Raw genomic sequence first — 14,213 nt, 5'->3', positions numbered from 1 at the left:
TGGGTTTTTGGATGGGGGGGGGGGGGGGGGGAGTCCAAAAATGACAATTTTACGAAGATGACATTTATGAAAATGCAAAGTCAAAAGTTGACATGGAGTGCAATTTTCACGTATTTAAAAATAACAAGTTTCCTGGTTTGCATAGTCAAGCATTAATCATTCCATGTAGTTGTTGATGATTTGGAAGCCCTCCTTTATAGTCAACATATTTAACTATAATGGATATGTTTGACACAAATTTAAATCTTTTTTTTTTTAAATCAAAGTCAAATAGTTAATTTTGATCACATATTTTATAGATCTCACAATTTTTTAACCATATATTTCAAAATTTTTTTATCAAAATATATTAAAATTCTAATTTTAATTCCCACCAATCAGTTCTATATATACTCCACTATCATTTTTTGATATATATTCCTAAATTCAATCCTTTTTCTTCAAACAGTCACAATTTCATAATGTCTTGGGAGGATGAAATAAGGGCTAAGGCGCACCCTGTCTATATCTTTTACAAATTGTGCTGCTTGATATTTTCCTTCCTCCTTCCTCTTTTGATCATATGTATCGTAGTAAAGACCAGTGAAGCAAGGGACGCCCAGTTGCTCAGTAAAGAACTTCTATGTTTCCGCTCTCAACAAATTGGATAATTCCAACGCCATTAGTAGCAACAACTTTATCTTCTTTGACCTCCAACTCGAAAATGGGTTGGAAGCACTGGCGGATCCAGCACCCAGCGAGCCCCCACGGCCGCGCGTGGTTGTCCGACAGGAGCCTTTTTTTTGGCTGAGAATAGACAAATATATAGTATATATTACTGGTAAGTCATTTTTCTTCCAGCTGTTCCTTCTAGCCAAATTGGTTAGCGCTTGCATGTTCTTCTTTGATGTCCCAGGTTTGAATCTATTCACCAATTTATTTTATAAATTTTTAGTTATACAATTTTTACCAAAAATCATTGAAATAAGGAAAAGGCCAGTAGGGAATCGAACCTGTAAGCTATTCTAAGATATAATGAAAGTTTGACCATTATGACACTTGATGAGTTGTGTACAAAGTTTAGCAAAATAATATATGTAAGATTTTAGTGGTTTTTATGCAAGTGTAAAAATTTTAACACCATGCTCTTCCTTTGAATTACACAAAGTAATAATGTTATTTGGTGAGTACGATTTATTCTTATAACAAAATTATATATGTTCAACTTCAACAAAATAATTATTTTATTTAAATTTTAAGCCTTGTTTGATTCACATTTAGTTCAGAATTCATTTTTCTTTCCTTTATTTTCGATCAAACATTCTTTAATAAAATAATATTACACGTAAATTCGAACCTTTTTATTATTTTTAACTACACATTCTCCATTAAATCACTATTTCAAAATACATATTTTTGCAAAAAATGACATCAAACGAGCCACTAATATTTTATTACGTTCGCCCGTGCTGGCTCAACATCCTGGATTCGCCCCTAGTTGAAAGATATTAATATCCGCTATGACCCTATAAACCTCACATTCTTTTATGCTCCAAACACAATGTTGTCGGAAATTCGACTAACGCAATCAAAAGAACAAATAAAATAAGCAGAAAATAATAGATGAAGCGATGTATGCCAAAACAAATCTCCTTAAAACAGATTTCGCCCCCCAATGAAGTGCAAACGCGATTATGGACGTCTGTTTCCCAAGATACAACGCTCCTTTCAAAGTCGATACTGCACAATACCAACCTTGTCGGTCGAACCAATGAATGATCGTACTAGAACGGAATAACCACGAAAATATAAGAGAATTTTTAGAACAGAATATGGAGAGAGAAGAATTTAGAAATCAATTGAATTTGTAATTGATTTGGTGTGTATAAAAATCGAATCTGGGGGTCTCTATTTATAGAGATTGAAGTGTCTCATGAAACAGGTATGTGACATTTCAGGAACTGGTGCACCACTTGGTCTGATTCGTCTTAGCCATTGGATCGCACTATTTTTATGATCTGACGGCCCAGATTGAACCATGAAGTGAAGTGTCCATTCATCATGCCTATTCACCAATTTCTGAACAGTCACAGCCATGCGGATGCCTCGCGTACATCTAATTGCCACGCAGAACGAAAGGATGCGACCTACCACGTGTGCGCCACCTAGAATGCCAACTCACCGAGCCTTGCGCTGCCACATCATCGAACCATGAGTCCATTTCTGAAAACTATAAGGCTCCTCAGCTCCTCGCGACGATGCGTATGTGCGAAGTGCCAAGTGCGCCTCTAAAGCGCCCAATGCATACTTTGCGACGTGCGCGTGCTGGGACCGGGTTCGGGGAGCGGTGTGAGTGGTGCTAGTGGTGACTAGCCTTTGGCTAGTTTGCTAGCCTTTGGCTAGCTAAAGTTAGCCTAGTGGTAGGTAACTTATTAAATTATATATTATTCACACAACCCACTATATAAACAAAACTATTTTCTTGTAAACTTTCGATGTAGGATTCCTTTCCATAAATAAAACACTTAAAATGGGCTTATCAACATATGAGCCTATATTGGAGACTTTTCCAATTCACCCAAATTAATTGCAATGGCCCACATCATTAAATATTACATTTAATGTTTTAACTCAATTACATTCAATTAATTCCAACAATCTCCCACATGAATGGAAGAAGTCGACTCAAATCAAGGAAGACGAAAGAAGAGTACTATTTGAAATATAAGGCATCAAGATAGGTAGCTCTCACTTTGAACCTTCTTTAGTAAGAATCTATCGAACTCACTTGGCTAATCAGTGAACGCAACATTTTGAACTGTCAGCCGTTATTGCAAGCTCAGACAATAGACCAAACACATTATCTCTAATATCAAACTTGATTCTCTATTGTGTTCATTATTTCGGCTTTGAACTACTTGGGTTCTGCGAGTGCTTTAGAGAATTCGCCTAAATAAATTCTCATAGAACCGGCCAAGTTCGCACTAACATAGGTGATGTACTATAAAGAGTACCCTACTGTAATTACTTGTACCATTTATAGTCATCATTAAAAGCAAAGCTTATCCTTAATACACTTCATAGTCAGCACTTTTTGCATCGTAGAAATGGGAAGGAGTTAAACTCCTAAGTGATTCTTATCGAGTCATTCATAATTAGTTTTCCTATTGAACCTAGTCCAGGGGATCTCCAGTTGCCAGGTTAGGTTTCCACTAAGATGACTCATTTAGGCTTTAAACCCATTTCCCTCGATGCGCAGTCTATACGCTCTCTAGATAACCCTTTAGTGAACGGATCCGCTAGGTTTTCTTTTGACTTAACAAAATCAATTGATATTGTTCCATTTGAGAGCAACTGCCGAACGGTGTTATGTCTATGATGTATATGTCTTGACTTACCGTTATACACAAAATTTTCAGCCCTGGCTATCGTGGCCTGGTTATCACAATGAATACAAATAGCCGGTACAGGCTTTGGCCATATAGGAATATCTTCTATGAAATGTCTTAACCATTCTGCTTCTTCTCCTGCTTTGTCTAAAGCAATAAACTCATATTTTATAGTAGATCAAGTTATACACGTTTGCTTAGAAGATTTCCATGATATAGCGCCACCACCGAGAGTAAATACATAGCCACTAGTAGACTTTGACTCGTCTGTCTCTGATATCCAATTGGCATCACTATATCCTTCAATTACTGGAGGATATTTTTCATAATGTAATGAATACTATTTGGTCTGTTTCAAGTATCCCAAAACTCTAAGTAATACATCCCAATATTGATTACTTGGGTTACTTGTGTAACGACTCAACTTACTTACCGAGTAAGCTATATCAGGTCTTATACAATTTATCAGGTACATTAAACTACCAATAATTTGGAAATATTCTAACTGCTGTTTATTCATTTCCACTATTCTTGTGAAGAACTATATGTGGAAGAAATGGGTTACTCGTCTCTTTAATATTATGAGTCTTAAACTTCTCAATTATTTTATCAACATAATGGGTGTGAGATAAGACTATTCCATTTGATATTCTAGATATCTTTATTCCTAGAATCACGTCTGCTTCACCCATATCTTTCATGTCAAAGTTATTGGTAAGTATATTCTTTGTTCTATTGATGACTTCTATATTAGTCCCTAATATAAGCATGTCATCAACATACAAACAGACGAGTACGTATGCCTTTTCGAATTTTTCCGAATATACGCATTTGTCACATCCATTTATGACGAATCCATTCCTAATCATGACACTGTCAAACTTTTTGTGCCATTGTTTAGGAGCTTGCTTCAAACCGTATAAGGACTTAACTAGTTTGCAAACTTTGTTCTCTTGTCCTTTCACTATGGAAACCTTCTGGCTGTTCCATATATACTTCTTCGTTTAAATCACCATTCAAGAAAGCAGTCTTAACATCTATTTGATGTATTTGTAAGTTGTATAAGGCTGCAATAGCAATTAAAATCCGAATAGAAGTAATTCTTATTACTGGAGAATATGTATCAAAGAAATCAATTCCTTCTTTCTAACAATATCCTTTTGCAACCAGTCGAGCCTTGTATTTGTCTATTGAACCATCAGATCTTAACTTTCTTTTAAAGATCCATTTGCATCCTATTGGTTTAGTTCCCTTAGGAAGATCAACCAATTGCTAAGTATTATTACTCATAATAGATTCAATTTCACTATTTATAGCTTCCTTCCAGAATACGGATTCTGGACTAGTCACAGCTTCTTTAAATGTTTGGGGCTCTTTCTCAATTACGAAAGAAATAAAGTCTGGACTAAAGGATTTAACGACCTTTGCTCTTTTACTCCTTCTTGATTCAGGTTCTATATTGTTTTCAATAGCATTATCTCATGTTCTCTTTTGAGTATTCTCAAGAATATCTCTTTTATTAGCGAACACATCTTCAAAGAATTCAGCATCTCGAGATTCAAAAATTGTATTGACATGAATGTCACTTATATCAGATTTATGCACAAGAAATCTGTACGCACTACTATTTATTGCATATCCGATAAGAATGCAATCAATAGTTTTAGGACCTAACTTAATCCTTTTGGAAGGTGGAATAGCCACTTTAGCTAGGCATCCCCACACTTTTAAGTATTTATAGGAAGATATTCAACCTTTCCATAACTCATAAGGTATCAAACCAGTTTTCTTATGGGGAACTCTATTCAGAATAAAGTTAGCAGTTAGAACTGCTTCCCCCCACAAGTTTTGTGGTAATCCAGAACTTATAAGCATAGCATTAACCATGTCTTTTAGAGTTCTATTTTTCCTCTCAGCAATCCCATTTTGCTGCGAAGTATACGGGACTGTTGTTTGGTGAATAATACCAAACTTAGCACGTAATTCATCAAACATGGACGAATCATATTCACCACCTCTATCGAATCTTAATACCTTAATTGTTTTTCCAAGTTGATTTTCAACTTCATTTTTGTAAGTAACAAATGCATTCAATGCTTCGTCTTTGCTACTTAATAAATAAACTTGGCAATATCTACTGTGATCATCTATAAACGTGATAAAATATTTTTTACCACCTCGAGTCTGAACAAATTTTAGATCACAAATATCGCTGTGTATTAAACACAACGATTCACTACTCCTTTCAATTGTGTTAAAAGGTTTTTTTAGCAAATTTTGCTTCAACACAAATTTCACATTTATGTTTGTCTTCGAAGTCAAGTTTAGGTATAAGACCTAAACCTACAAGTTTTCTTAAGGAAGCACGATTTACATGTCTTAATCTGCTATGCCATAAATTTGAAGATTCAAGCAAGTAAACAGAAACATTAGTTTTATTGATAACTTGTGGATACAAATATATGGATTTTTTGTCCACTATAACAGCATTGGCCTTAAATAGACCATCAAGTAAATAACCCTTCCCAACATACATGCCCCCCTTAGTAAGTACAAATCTATCAGATTCAAACACCATTTTAAATCCTTTCTTACTAAGAATAGCTCCTGAAATCAAATTCTTTCTGATATCTGGGACATGTACAACTTCATTAAGCGTTAGTTCCTTCCCCGATGTGAATTTCAGAATAACCTTTCCAATCACTTCAATATTGGATGTTGTAGAATTTCCCATGTAAAGACACTCATTATGATTCAAAGTCTTATATTCAGCGAATAGACCCTTATCTGCACAGATGTGATGAGTGGCTCCTATGTCCAACCACCAATCCTTAGCATTAGATACCAAATTAACTTAAAAAACAGCAGCAGATAGGTTGATGTCTCCAACATCCGTAGAAATTTTATCCACTTCGGTTATATTGGCTTGGGGCGATTTCTTTTTCTGTGTATCCTTCTTTTTGCTTCGACAGTCTTTAGCCCAATGTCCGACTTCCTGCAAATATAACAGTTTCCTTTGAACCGTTTTGCATTGTTGACTTTTTCTTTGTCCACAGATGAGCTAAAATGCTTCCTTTTCTTGTTCTTAGACCTCGAGTCTTCCACCATTTTAGCCTTTGCTTTCATGTTGTGGACATTATTTTTCTTTTCTGCAGCTCGGTTGTCTTCTTCAATGCGAAGTCGAACAATTAGATCCTCCATCGTCATCTCTTTGCGTTTATGCTTGAGATAGTTTTTGAAATCTTTCCATAGTGGAGGTAGTTTCTCGATCATAGCAGCAATCTGGAAAGATACACTCAAAGTCATACCTTCAGCTTCAATATCGTGAAGTAGAACTTGTATCTCTTGAACCTGACTCGTACTGTCTTTGAATCAGTCATCTTGAAATCTAGAAATTTGCCGACATGAATTTCTTCGTTCCAGCATCTTCGATTTTGTATTTTTTGTCAAGAGACTCCCACAGTTTTTTAGCCGTCTTGTAATTACAATACACACTATATAAAGTGTTATCCAATCCATTGAGAATGTAATTACGGCATAAGAAATCTGCATGTTTCCATGCTTCAATAGCTAACTGAGTATTTTTATCAGTAGCATTTTTCGATGTTTGTGCAAGATATTCTTCACGCAGAAATTTTACTAAGTTAGCATCTTCTGTTGCCAACGTTTGAAATCCGTGCTATTGAACTTTTTCGGTTTCTCATGTTGTGAAGCTGGTAGCATGACAAATTGATTGGAACCAAAATTTGGCGCAATCACAGCATTAGTATTGCTCTCAACAGTACCAATCACAACGCTAGTATTATTAACTGATGTACTAGCCATTTTCTGTAAAATCACAAGTACAGGAAATAATCAATAATAGAAATGTAGAAGACATGAGAAAATAAATCTGTCTTAAGATTGTTGTCGGAAACTCGACTAACGCAATCAAAAGAACAAATAAAGTAAGCAGAAAAAATAGAAAATAGTAGATGAAGCGAGGTATGCCAAAGCAAATCTCTTTAAGACAAATTTCGCCCCCCAATGAAGTGCAAACGGGATTATGGACGTCTGTCTCCCAAGATACAACGCTCCTTCCAAAGTCGATACTGCACAATACCAACTTTGTCGGTCGAACCAATGAATAATCGTACTCGAACGGAATAACCACGAAAATATAAGAGAATTTTTAGATCAGAATATGAAGAGAGAAGAATTTAGAAATCAATTGAATTTGTAATTGATTTGGTGTGTAAAAAAACGAATCTGGGGGTCTCTATCTATAGAGATTGAAGTGTCTCATGGAACAGGTGTGTGACATTTCAGGAATTAGTGCACCACTTGGTCTGATTCGTCTTAGCCATTGGATCGCACTATTTTCATGATCTGACGGCCCAGATTGAACCATGAAGTGAAGTGTCCATTCATCATGCCTATTCACCAATTTCTGAACAGTCACAGCCATGCGGATGCCACGCGTACATCTAACCGCCACACAGGATTAAAGGGCCCCGACCTACCAAGCGTGCGCCACTTAGAATGCCAACTCACCGAGCCTTGCGCTGCCACGTCATCGAACCATGAGTCCATTTTCGAAAACTATAAGGCTCCTCAGCTCCTCGCGATGATGCGTACGTGCGAAGTGCCAAGTGCGCCTCTAAAGCGCCCAATGCGTACTTTGCGTTGTGCGCGTGCCGAGTCTGGAGAGCGGTGCGAGTGGTGCTAGTGGTGACTAGCCTTTGGCTAGCTAAAGTTAGCCTAGTGGTAGGTAACTTATTAAATTATATATTATTCACACAACCCACTATATAAACAAGATTATTTTCTTCGCACTACTCTAGTGGTGACTAGCCTTTGGCTAGCTAAAGTTAGCCTAGTGGTAGGTAACTTATTAAATTATATATTATTTACACAACTCACTATATAAACAAGACTATTTTCTTGTAAACTTTCGATGTAGGATTCCTTTCCATATATAAAACACTTAAAATGAGCTTATCAATATATGGGCCTATATTGAAGACTTTTCCAATTCATCCAAATTAATTGCAATGACCCACATCATTAAATATTACATTTAATGTTTTAACCCAATTACATTCAATTAATTCCAACACACAACCCTTCCAATAGGCAACTATACACTGCAAGAGTTCCACCAGGGTAAAAAAAGAAAAAAGGTGCTCAGCGGAGAGACGTGGTGGAGACTCACGGCGTTCCTTGGTACGATGCAGTGAAGGCGGTTTCTTATGAATCCACAGTGAATTGAACTGTCCAAAGGCATTATTAGAAAATTTTCTCTTTGCTCTTGGCTCTTAAGACTTTCTGTCCCGTCACATCCTTCATTTACAGCCTCTGCTAATCGAAGTGTATAATGATTAAATGTAAAGCTACCAACTGCATGCTTGAAGTTCAGTGTATATATGTACAAGAGAAAAAAAAAATGGTTCAATTTGAAAATTTTTGGTAATAGTCAATTAATTAATTTGATGATATTCTATCGTAAAGGAATTTGTAATGGATTCACTGACCAAACAATGCGTAATAAAACAATATAGTCTTCTTAGTACATAATAAATAGAAAAAAGTTTGCATTAACAAAGCTACTATATACTAATTAGGGCCCGTTTGTCATAGCTTTTACTTCTTGTAAAAGAGTTTTTGGAGAAAGCTATTTTAATATTTGTTTGAAAACTAATATTTAAAAGCATTTTCTGTACTGGTAGTGCTTTTAGAGGAAGCCACATTGAACTAGCTTCCTCTAAAAATTCTTCTAACCATTAAAAGTACTTTAATAAAATTAGTCAAACGGGTCCAAAAGCAGCTTTTGAACCTCAAAAACTCATTTTGGCTTTTCAAAAGTCATACCAAACAAACTCTTAGAAACGAATAATAAGATTCATAATGAAGAACTAGCTAATCTAAAGCAACTTAATCCCAGCTCATAAAATCATATCAACAGTCGTACATGGAAATAAATTCATCACAACCAACCCATTATTATTATTATTCTACAAAATTCATATTAGCTAAGATGCAAATGACTTGAGTCTGATGGGTTTCCCATGGACTTTCTCACCAGAACCATCGACTTCGACGGTACCTTTCAAAACCATCTTCTTTTTCTTCGACCAAAACATTTGTTTCAACTTGACATCTGTGACCAAATCCGCCCTGAAAACCACTTTGGAACCATTAGAAACTGCTTTGATAGCATCATTCCAAGGCAGTCCATGAGTCTCGACAACGTCTCTCCAATCATTTGTATTCTTCTTACCCTGTTTGAAACCAGGCACTGTATAATTAGCAACAGGAATATTTCCATCCAGGCCGTAGAAGAGGGTGAGGTTCAGATCTCCGTAACGTAAGCTGTTCTCTTCCATCATATTACGAAGCTGGAGGTCGAAGAAAATGAAAGTGTTGGAACTGGTAGCATTGGAAGGAATGTGTGTGTTGAGGGCAGGAGCATAAAAGTCATTTATGTAACATCTTGGCTTGATGCTTTGAAGACATAAACCGATGGGGATCAGAATGGTTGGCAAAATGAAGCAAATGCAACAGATTAGACACGCAATTTTTCCGCTTTCGTCCATTGCAGTCACTTAAATGTATATGACCAGATGAATTTTTTTTATCTTAATTTTCCTTCTTCCCATAAAGCACTCGATATATATAGACAAGATGAATGGTTTACATGTTTAGGTACATCAATGGAAAAGCAAGTCATAAAACATAAAAAAAGACTTTCATGAGTCAAGCTCGTTGAATCTTGATATCGAAGCCTTTCGTGTAAATTAGGTGAAGACTTACATGTAAATTAAAGTGGTGAAACTACTTTAAAAGATTCTTCTGTTTTAGATTAGTTGAAAGAAGCGTTACAGCTAGCTAATACTTGACAATATAGTCTTCTTAGTACATAATAAATAGAAAAAAGTTTGCATTAACAAAGCTACTATATACTACTTAGGGCCCGTTTGTCATAGCTTTTGCTTATTGTAAAAGAGCTTTTGGAGAAAGTTATTTTAATATTTGTTTGAAAACTAATATTTAAAAGTATTTTCTATACTGAAAGTGCTTTTAGAGAAAGTCACATTGAACTAACTTCCTCTAAAAACTCTTCTAACCATCAAAAGCACTTTAGTAAAATTAGTCAAACGGGTCCAAAAGCAGCTTTTGAACCTCAAAAACTCATTTTGGCTTTTCAAAAGTCATACCAAACAAACTCTTAGAAACGAATAATAAGATTCATAATGAAGAACTAGCTAATCTAAAGCAACTTAATCCCAGCTCATAAAATCAAATCAACAGTCGTACATGGAAATAAATTCATCACAACCAATCCATTATTATTATTATTCTACAAAATTCATATTAGCTAAGATGCAAATGACTTGAGTCTGATGGGTTTCCCATGGACTTTCTCACCAGAACCATCGACTTCGACGGTAGCTTTCAAAACGATCTTCTTTTTCTTCGACCAAAACATTTGTTTCAACTTGACATCTGCGACCAAATCCGCCCTGAAAACCACTTTGGAACCATTAGAAACTGCTTTGATAGCATCATTCCAAGGCAGTCCATGAGTCTCGACAACGTCTCTCCAATCATTTGTATTCTTCTTACCCTGTTTGAAACCAGGCACTGTATAATTAGCAACAGGAATATTTCCATCCAGGCCGTAGAAGAGGGTGAGGTTCAGATCTCCGTAACGTAAGCTGTTCTCTTCCATCATATTACGAAGCTGGAGGTCGAAGAAAATGAAAGTGTTGGAACTGGTAGCATTGGAAGGAATGTGTGTGTTGAGGGCAGGAGCATAAAAGTCATTTATGTAACATCTTGGCTTGATGCTTTGAAGACATAAACCGATGGGGATCAGAATGGTTGGCAAAATGAAGCAAATGCAACAGATTAGACACGCAATTTTTCCGCTTTCGTCCATTGCAGTCACTTAAATGTATATGACCAGATGAATTTTTTATCTTAATTTTCCTTCTTCCCACAAAGCACTCGATATATATAGACAAGATGAATGGTTTACATGTTTTGGTACATCAATGGAAAAGCAAGTCATAAAACATAAAAAAAGACTTTCATGAGTCAAGCTCGTTGAATCTTGATATCGAAGCCTTTCATGTAAATTAGGTGAAGACTTACATGTAAATTAAAGTGGTGAAACTACTTTAAAAGATTCTTCTGTTTTAGATTAGTTGAAAGAAGCGTTACAGCTAGCTAATACTTGACTCATATTTTAATTCACATTCTCAGCTTGATGTTTTCCCTGGTGAAGTGACCCTATCTAGGGTTTTTTTGCTTGGAAAGTATTTTCTAGTTAATGAAACGATAACAATAATTATAATAACAAATCAAAAAATGGAGTATAATGGAAGAGTTTTATAATGTTGAACGCCTCAATAGGGTCTCAAGATAAGTCGTGATTAACTTCACACAAGTTTCTCTAACCATGAACACTACTATAGAGACTAGGAAACGTGTGGTTTTCTGATTTTATATTTCGTAAAGTATCTCAATTTGAACAATTCAAGCATAAGTCATTCATTTTTTTCAAGCCCTTATTTGGACCTCATTTCCTCCAAAATTTATTTTCCATTCCACATTTCATGGGATCAACATCTTTTATCAATTTTTCAATTATACATTTTATCATTTTTATCAAAATTTACTAAAAATCTGATTTTATCAAAACCGAACAGTGACTAAATAGAATGTGTATTCATCATCTTGCCCAAAGATGGTGAAATCTAAAATAATGTGGTGCATGAAATTTAAACTGATAGTCGTCTTCATTATTACCCTTTTGATCATTTTGATCGTAGTAAACACCAATACAGTGAGGCCCAGTTGCTCAATAAAGAACTTTTATGTTCCTGCTCTCAACAGATTGGATAATTCCAATGCCAGTACCATCAACAACTTTATCTTCTTCGACCTCGAACTCAAAAATCGTTTGGATCAAATTAGTGTCCGCTATGACACTATAAATCTCACATTCTTTTATGGTCCAAAGCCAAGCCTTCCAATAGGCTACTATACAGTTCGAGGGTTTTATCAGGGTAAAAAAAAAGGTGCTCAGCGGAGAGATGTGGTCGAGACTCACGGTGTTCCTTGGTTTGACGCAGTGAACGCGGTTTCTAATGGATCCACAGTAGTTTTCAGGTTGGAGTTGGCTACAAAGGTTAAGTTTAAAGAGTGGTTTTTCATGTCCAAGAAGAGAAATCTGGCAGTCTCGGCTACTGTGGAAATCAACAACTCTGGTAAAAAGGTCCAAAAGAAGGCTATTAAACTCACCTCAGGCATTCAGGCTCCCGCTCAGACTCAGGCTCAGGCTCAGGCTCAGGCTCAGGCTCATCCAGGAAAAGCGGCTATTTAAACACGATGAGGCTTTCGATGTTTCTTCAATCTCTTTCTCACTTGTTTGTTGTTAAAGCAATGCTTCTGATCCTCTATATTTAGTGATAATAAAACTTAGTTTGTTCTTCTGGTATTTAGATTTAAGTTACAAACAAATCCGTTGCAGAATCATTGGTCAGATACTACTATGCCCCTGTTTGATTAACATTAAATTACATTACATTACATTCCATTTTTCTCTCTCCTATTTTCAACCATACAATCTTCTATAAAATAATATTACACGTAAATCGAAAACTTTACCTTCTTTTTCAACCACTAATTTTTCTAAAAAATACTATTCCCCCCATTACCATTTTCAGGTAATGGGGGCCAAACAGGGTGTATATATTTGATGGAACTGTTCAAATTGCATATTTTAGCGACTAATTTCCTGTGGTTTGGTGATGTCTTTAGTGGTAAAATTTTGTGTTGGTTAATTGAATTGTTCGCTGACATCTATAAATTCCCCAATATGTCGATATTAGAAAAGGAGAATTCGAGCTATGGCATACCCCATGAGCAACATGACAATTTAAAGCTCAAAGGTGTAGGAAACTAAGAAACCGTTCACAATTTAACAAACACGAGTTAAAGAAATTAGTCGAGATCATTAAAATTATTTGGATAGGTAACTGAAATGAATAATGCTATAGCACCACAGGTGCTAATATTATATGATAAGTTGAATTAAAGGTGAAAAATGAGACTCATTTAATTATATTTATGATTTAATGTCACTTCGCTTTCTATTGTGGATTTTTATTATTAAAAAAAAAAAAAACTTTGGTTTTCTTTTTGCTTAAGACTTTTTCTGTAATGCCTCGAGATCTTTTTCATCTTCATTATTTTATTCTTTTATAAATAAAAGTTTGACAATTATCTTTTCTAGAAAATTTACTTGACGACCCATATAAACATCACTCGGTCAATCTTCCACACATCCAAACTACCTGTTCTCATCTGAAAGGTATTGTAAGAGTGAGTATATTGAAAACACTCGGTAAGAATACATTCACATTCTTATTCACATGATATAAGTATAAAACTGACGTAATATACTAACATTTTTTAGACTTAGAGCTCGAGGAATTTCTTAAAAATTCCCATATCTCATAGGATTTAACATTTTTTTTACCTAACGGTCCATCCAAAAGGATTTAACATAGAGTTCAACCCGAAGGCCTTATAACATTTTATACCAAAAATTATACAAATATCAAAGAATTAGAATTTATCACTTTGCACGATGTATTCTTACCTCAATTTGATATCCAAGAATTTATTTGAAAATAATTTGTGAAAAACATAAATATTATACTCAGCTCAAATTCTAAAAATATTAGTGGTGAGAAGTATGTACAATGGAAACTGTGGTAGAAGAAAATCATTTCAACAATGTAAAGTTTACGTGTATGAATCTATATAGGAATGAAGTTGTGAAATTGTCTTAAA

At 35.3% G+C, this 14,213-nt stretch overlaps 3 protein-coding genes across 3 annotated transcripts; 1 reads left to right on the top strand and 2 right to left on the bottom strand.

Annotated features, from left to right (window-relative positions):
• Positions 1-9,206: 9,206 nt before the first annotated feature.
• On the bottom strand, positions 9,207-9,990 carry LOC111380665 (protein NDR1-like). Its single transcript, XM_023004293.1, has one exon. It carries the CDS (start codon positions 9,941-9,943, stop codon positions 9,380-9,382), a length of 564 nt encoding a protein of 187 aa, XP_022860061.1. The 5' UTR covers positions 9,944-9,990; the 3' UTR covers positions 9,207-9,379.
• A 735-nt stretch (positions 9,991-10,725) lies between these two features.
• Positions 10,726-11,289, bottom strand: LOC111380657 (protein NDR1-like). The gene has a single exon (XM_023004286.1). The coding sequence runs from the start codon at positions 11,287-11,289 to the stop codon at positions 10,726-10,728; it is 564 nt and encodes a 187-aa protein (XP_022860054.1).
• Positions 11,290-12,099: 810 nt separating this feature from the next.
• On the top strand, positions 12,100-12,852 carry LOC111380656 (protein NDR1-like). Its single transcript, XM_023004285.1, has one exon. The coding sequence runs from the start codon at positions 12,100-12,102 to the stop codon at positions 12,736-12,738; it is 639 nt and encodes a 212-aa protein (XP_022860053.1). The 3' UTR covers positions 12,739-12,852.
• The last annotated feature ends 1,361 nt before the right edge of the window (positions 12,853-14,213 follow it).

This window comes from Olea europaea, unplaced genomic scaffold, assembly GCF_002742605.1.
Source record: "Olea europaea var. sylvestris unplaced genomic scaffold, O_europaea_v1 scaffold218, whole genome shotgun sequence".
NCBI classification, from domain to species: Eukaryota; Viridiplantae; Streptophyta; class Magnoliopsida; order Lamiales; family Oleaceae; genus Olea; species Olea europaea.
This window is presented reverse-complemented; position numbering and strand designations above follow the sequence as displayed.

Bases quoted from the DNA above. Each gene is read 5' to 3' on its own strand.
- LOC111380656 (XM_023004285.1), top strand. From the start codon at position 12,100: ATGGTGAAATCTAAAATAATGTGGTGCATGAAATTTAAACTGATAGTC.
- LOC111380657 (XM_023004286.1), bottom strand. From the start codon at position 11,289: ATGGACGAAAGCGGAAAAATTGCGTGTCTAATCTGTTGCATTTGCTTC.
- LOC111380665 (XM_023004293.1), bottom strand. From the start codon at position 9,943: ATGGACGAAAGCGGAAAAATTGCGTGTCTAATCTGTTGCATTTGCTTC.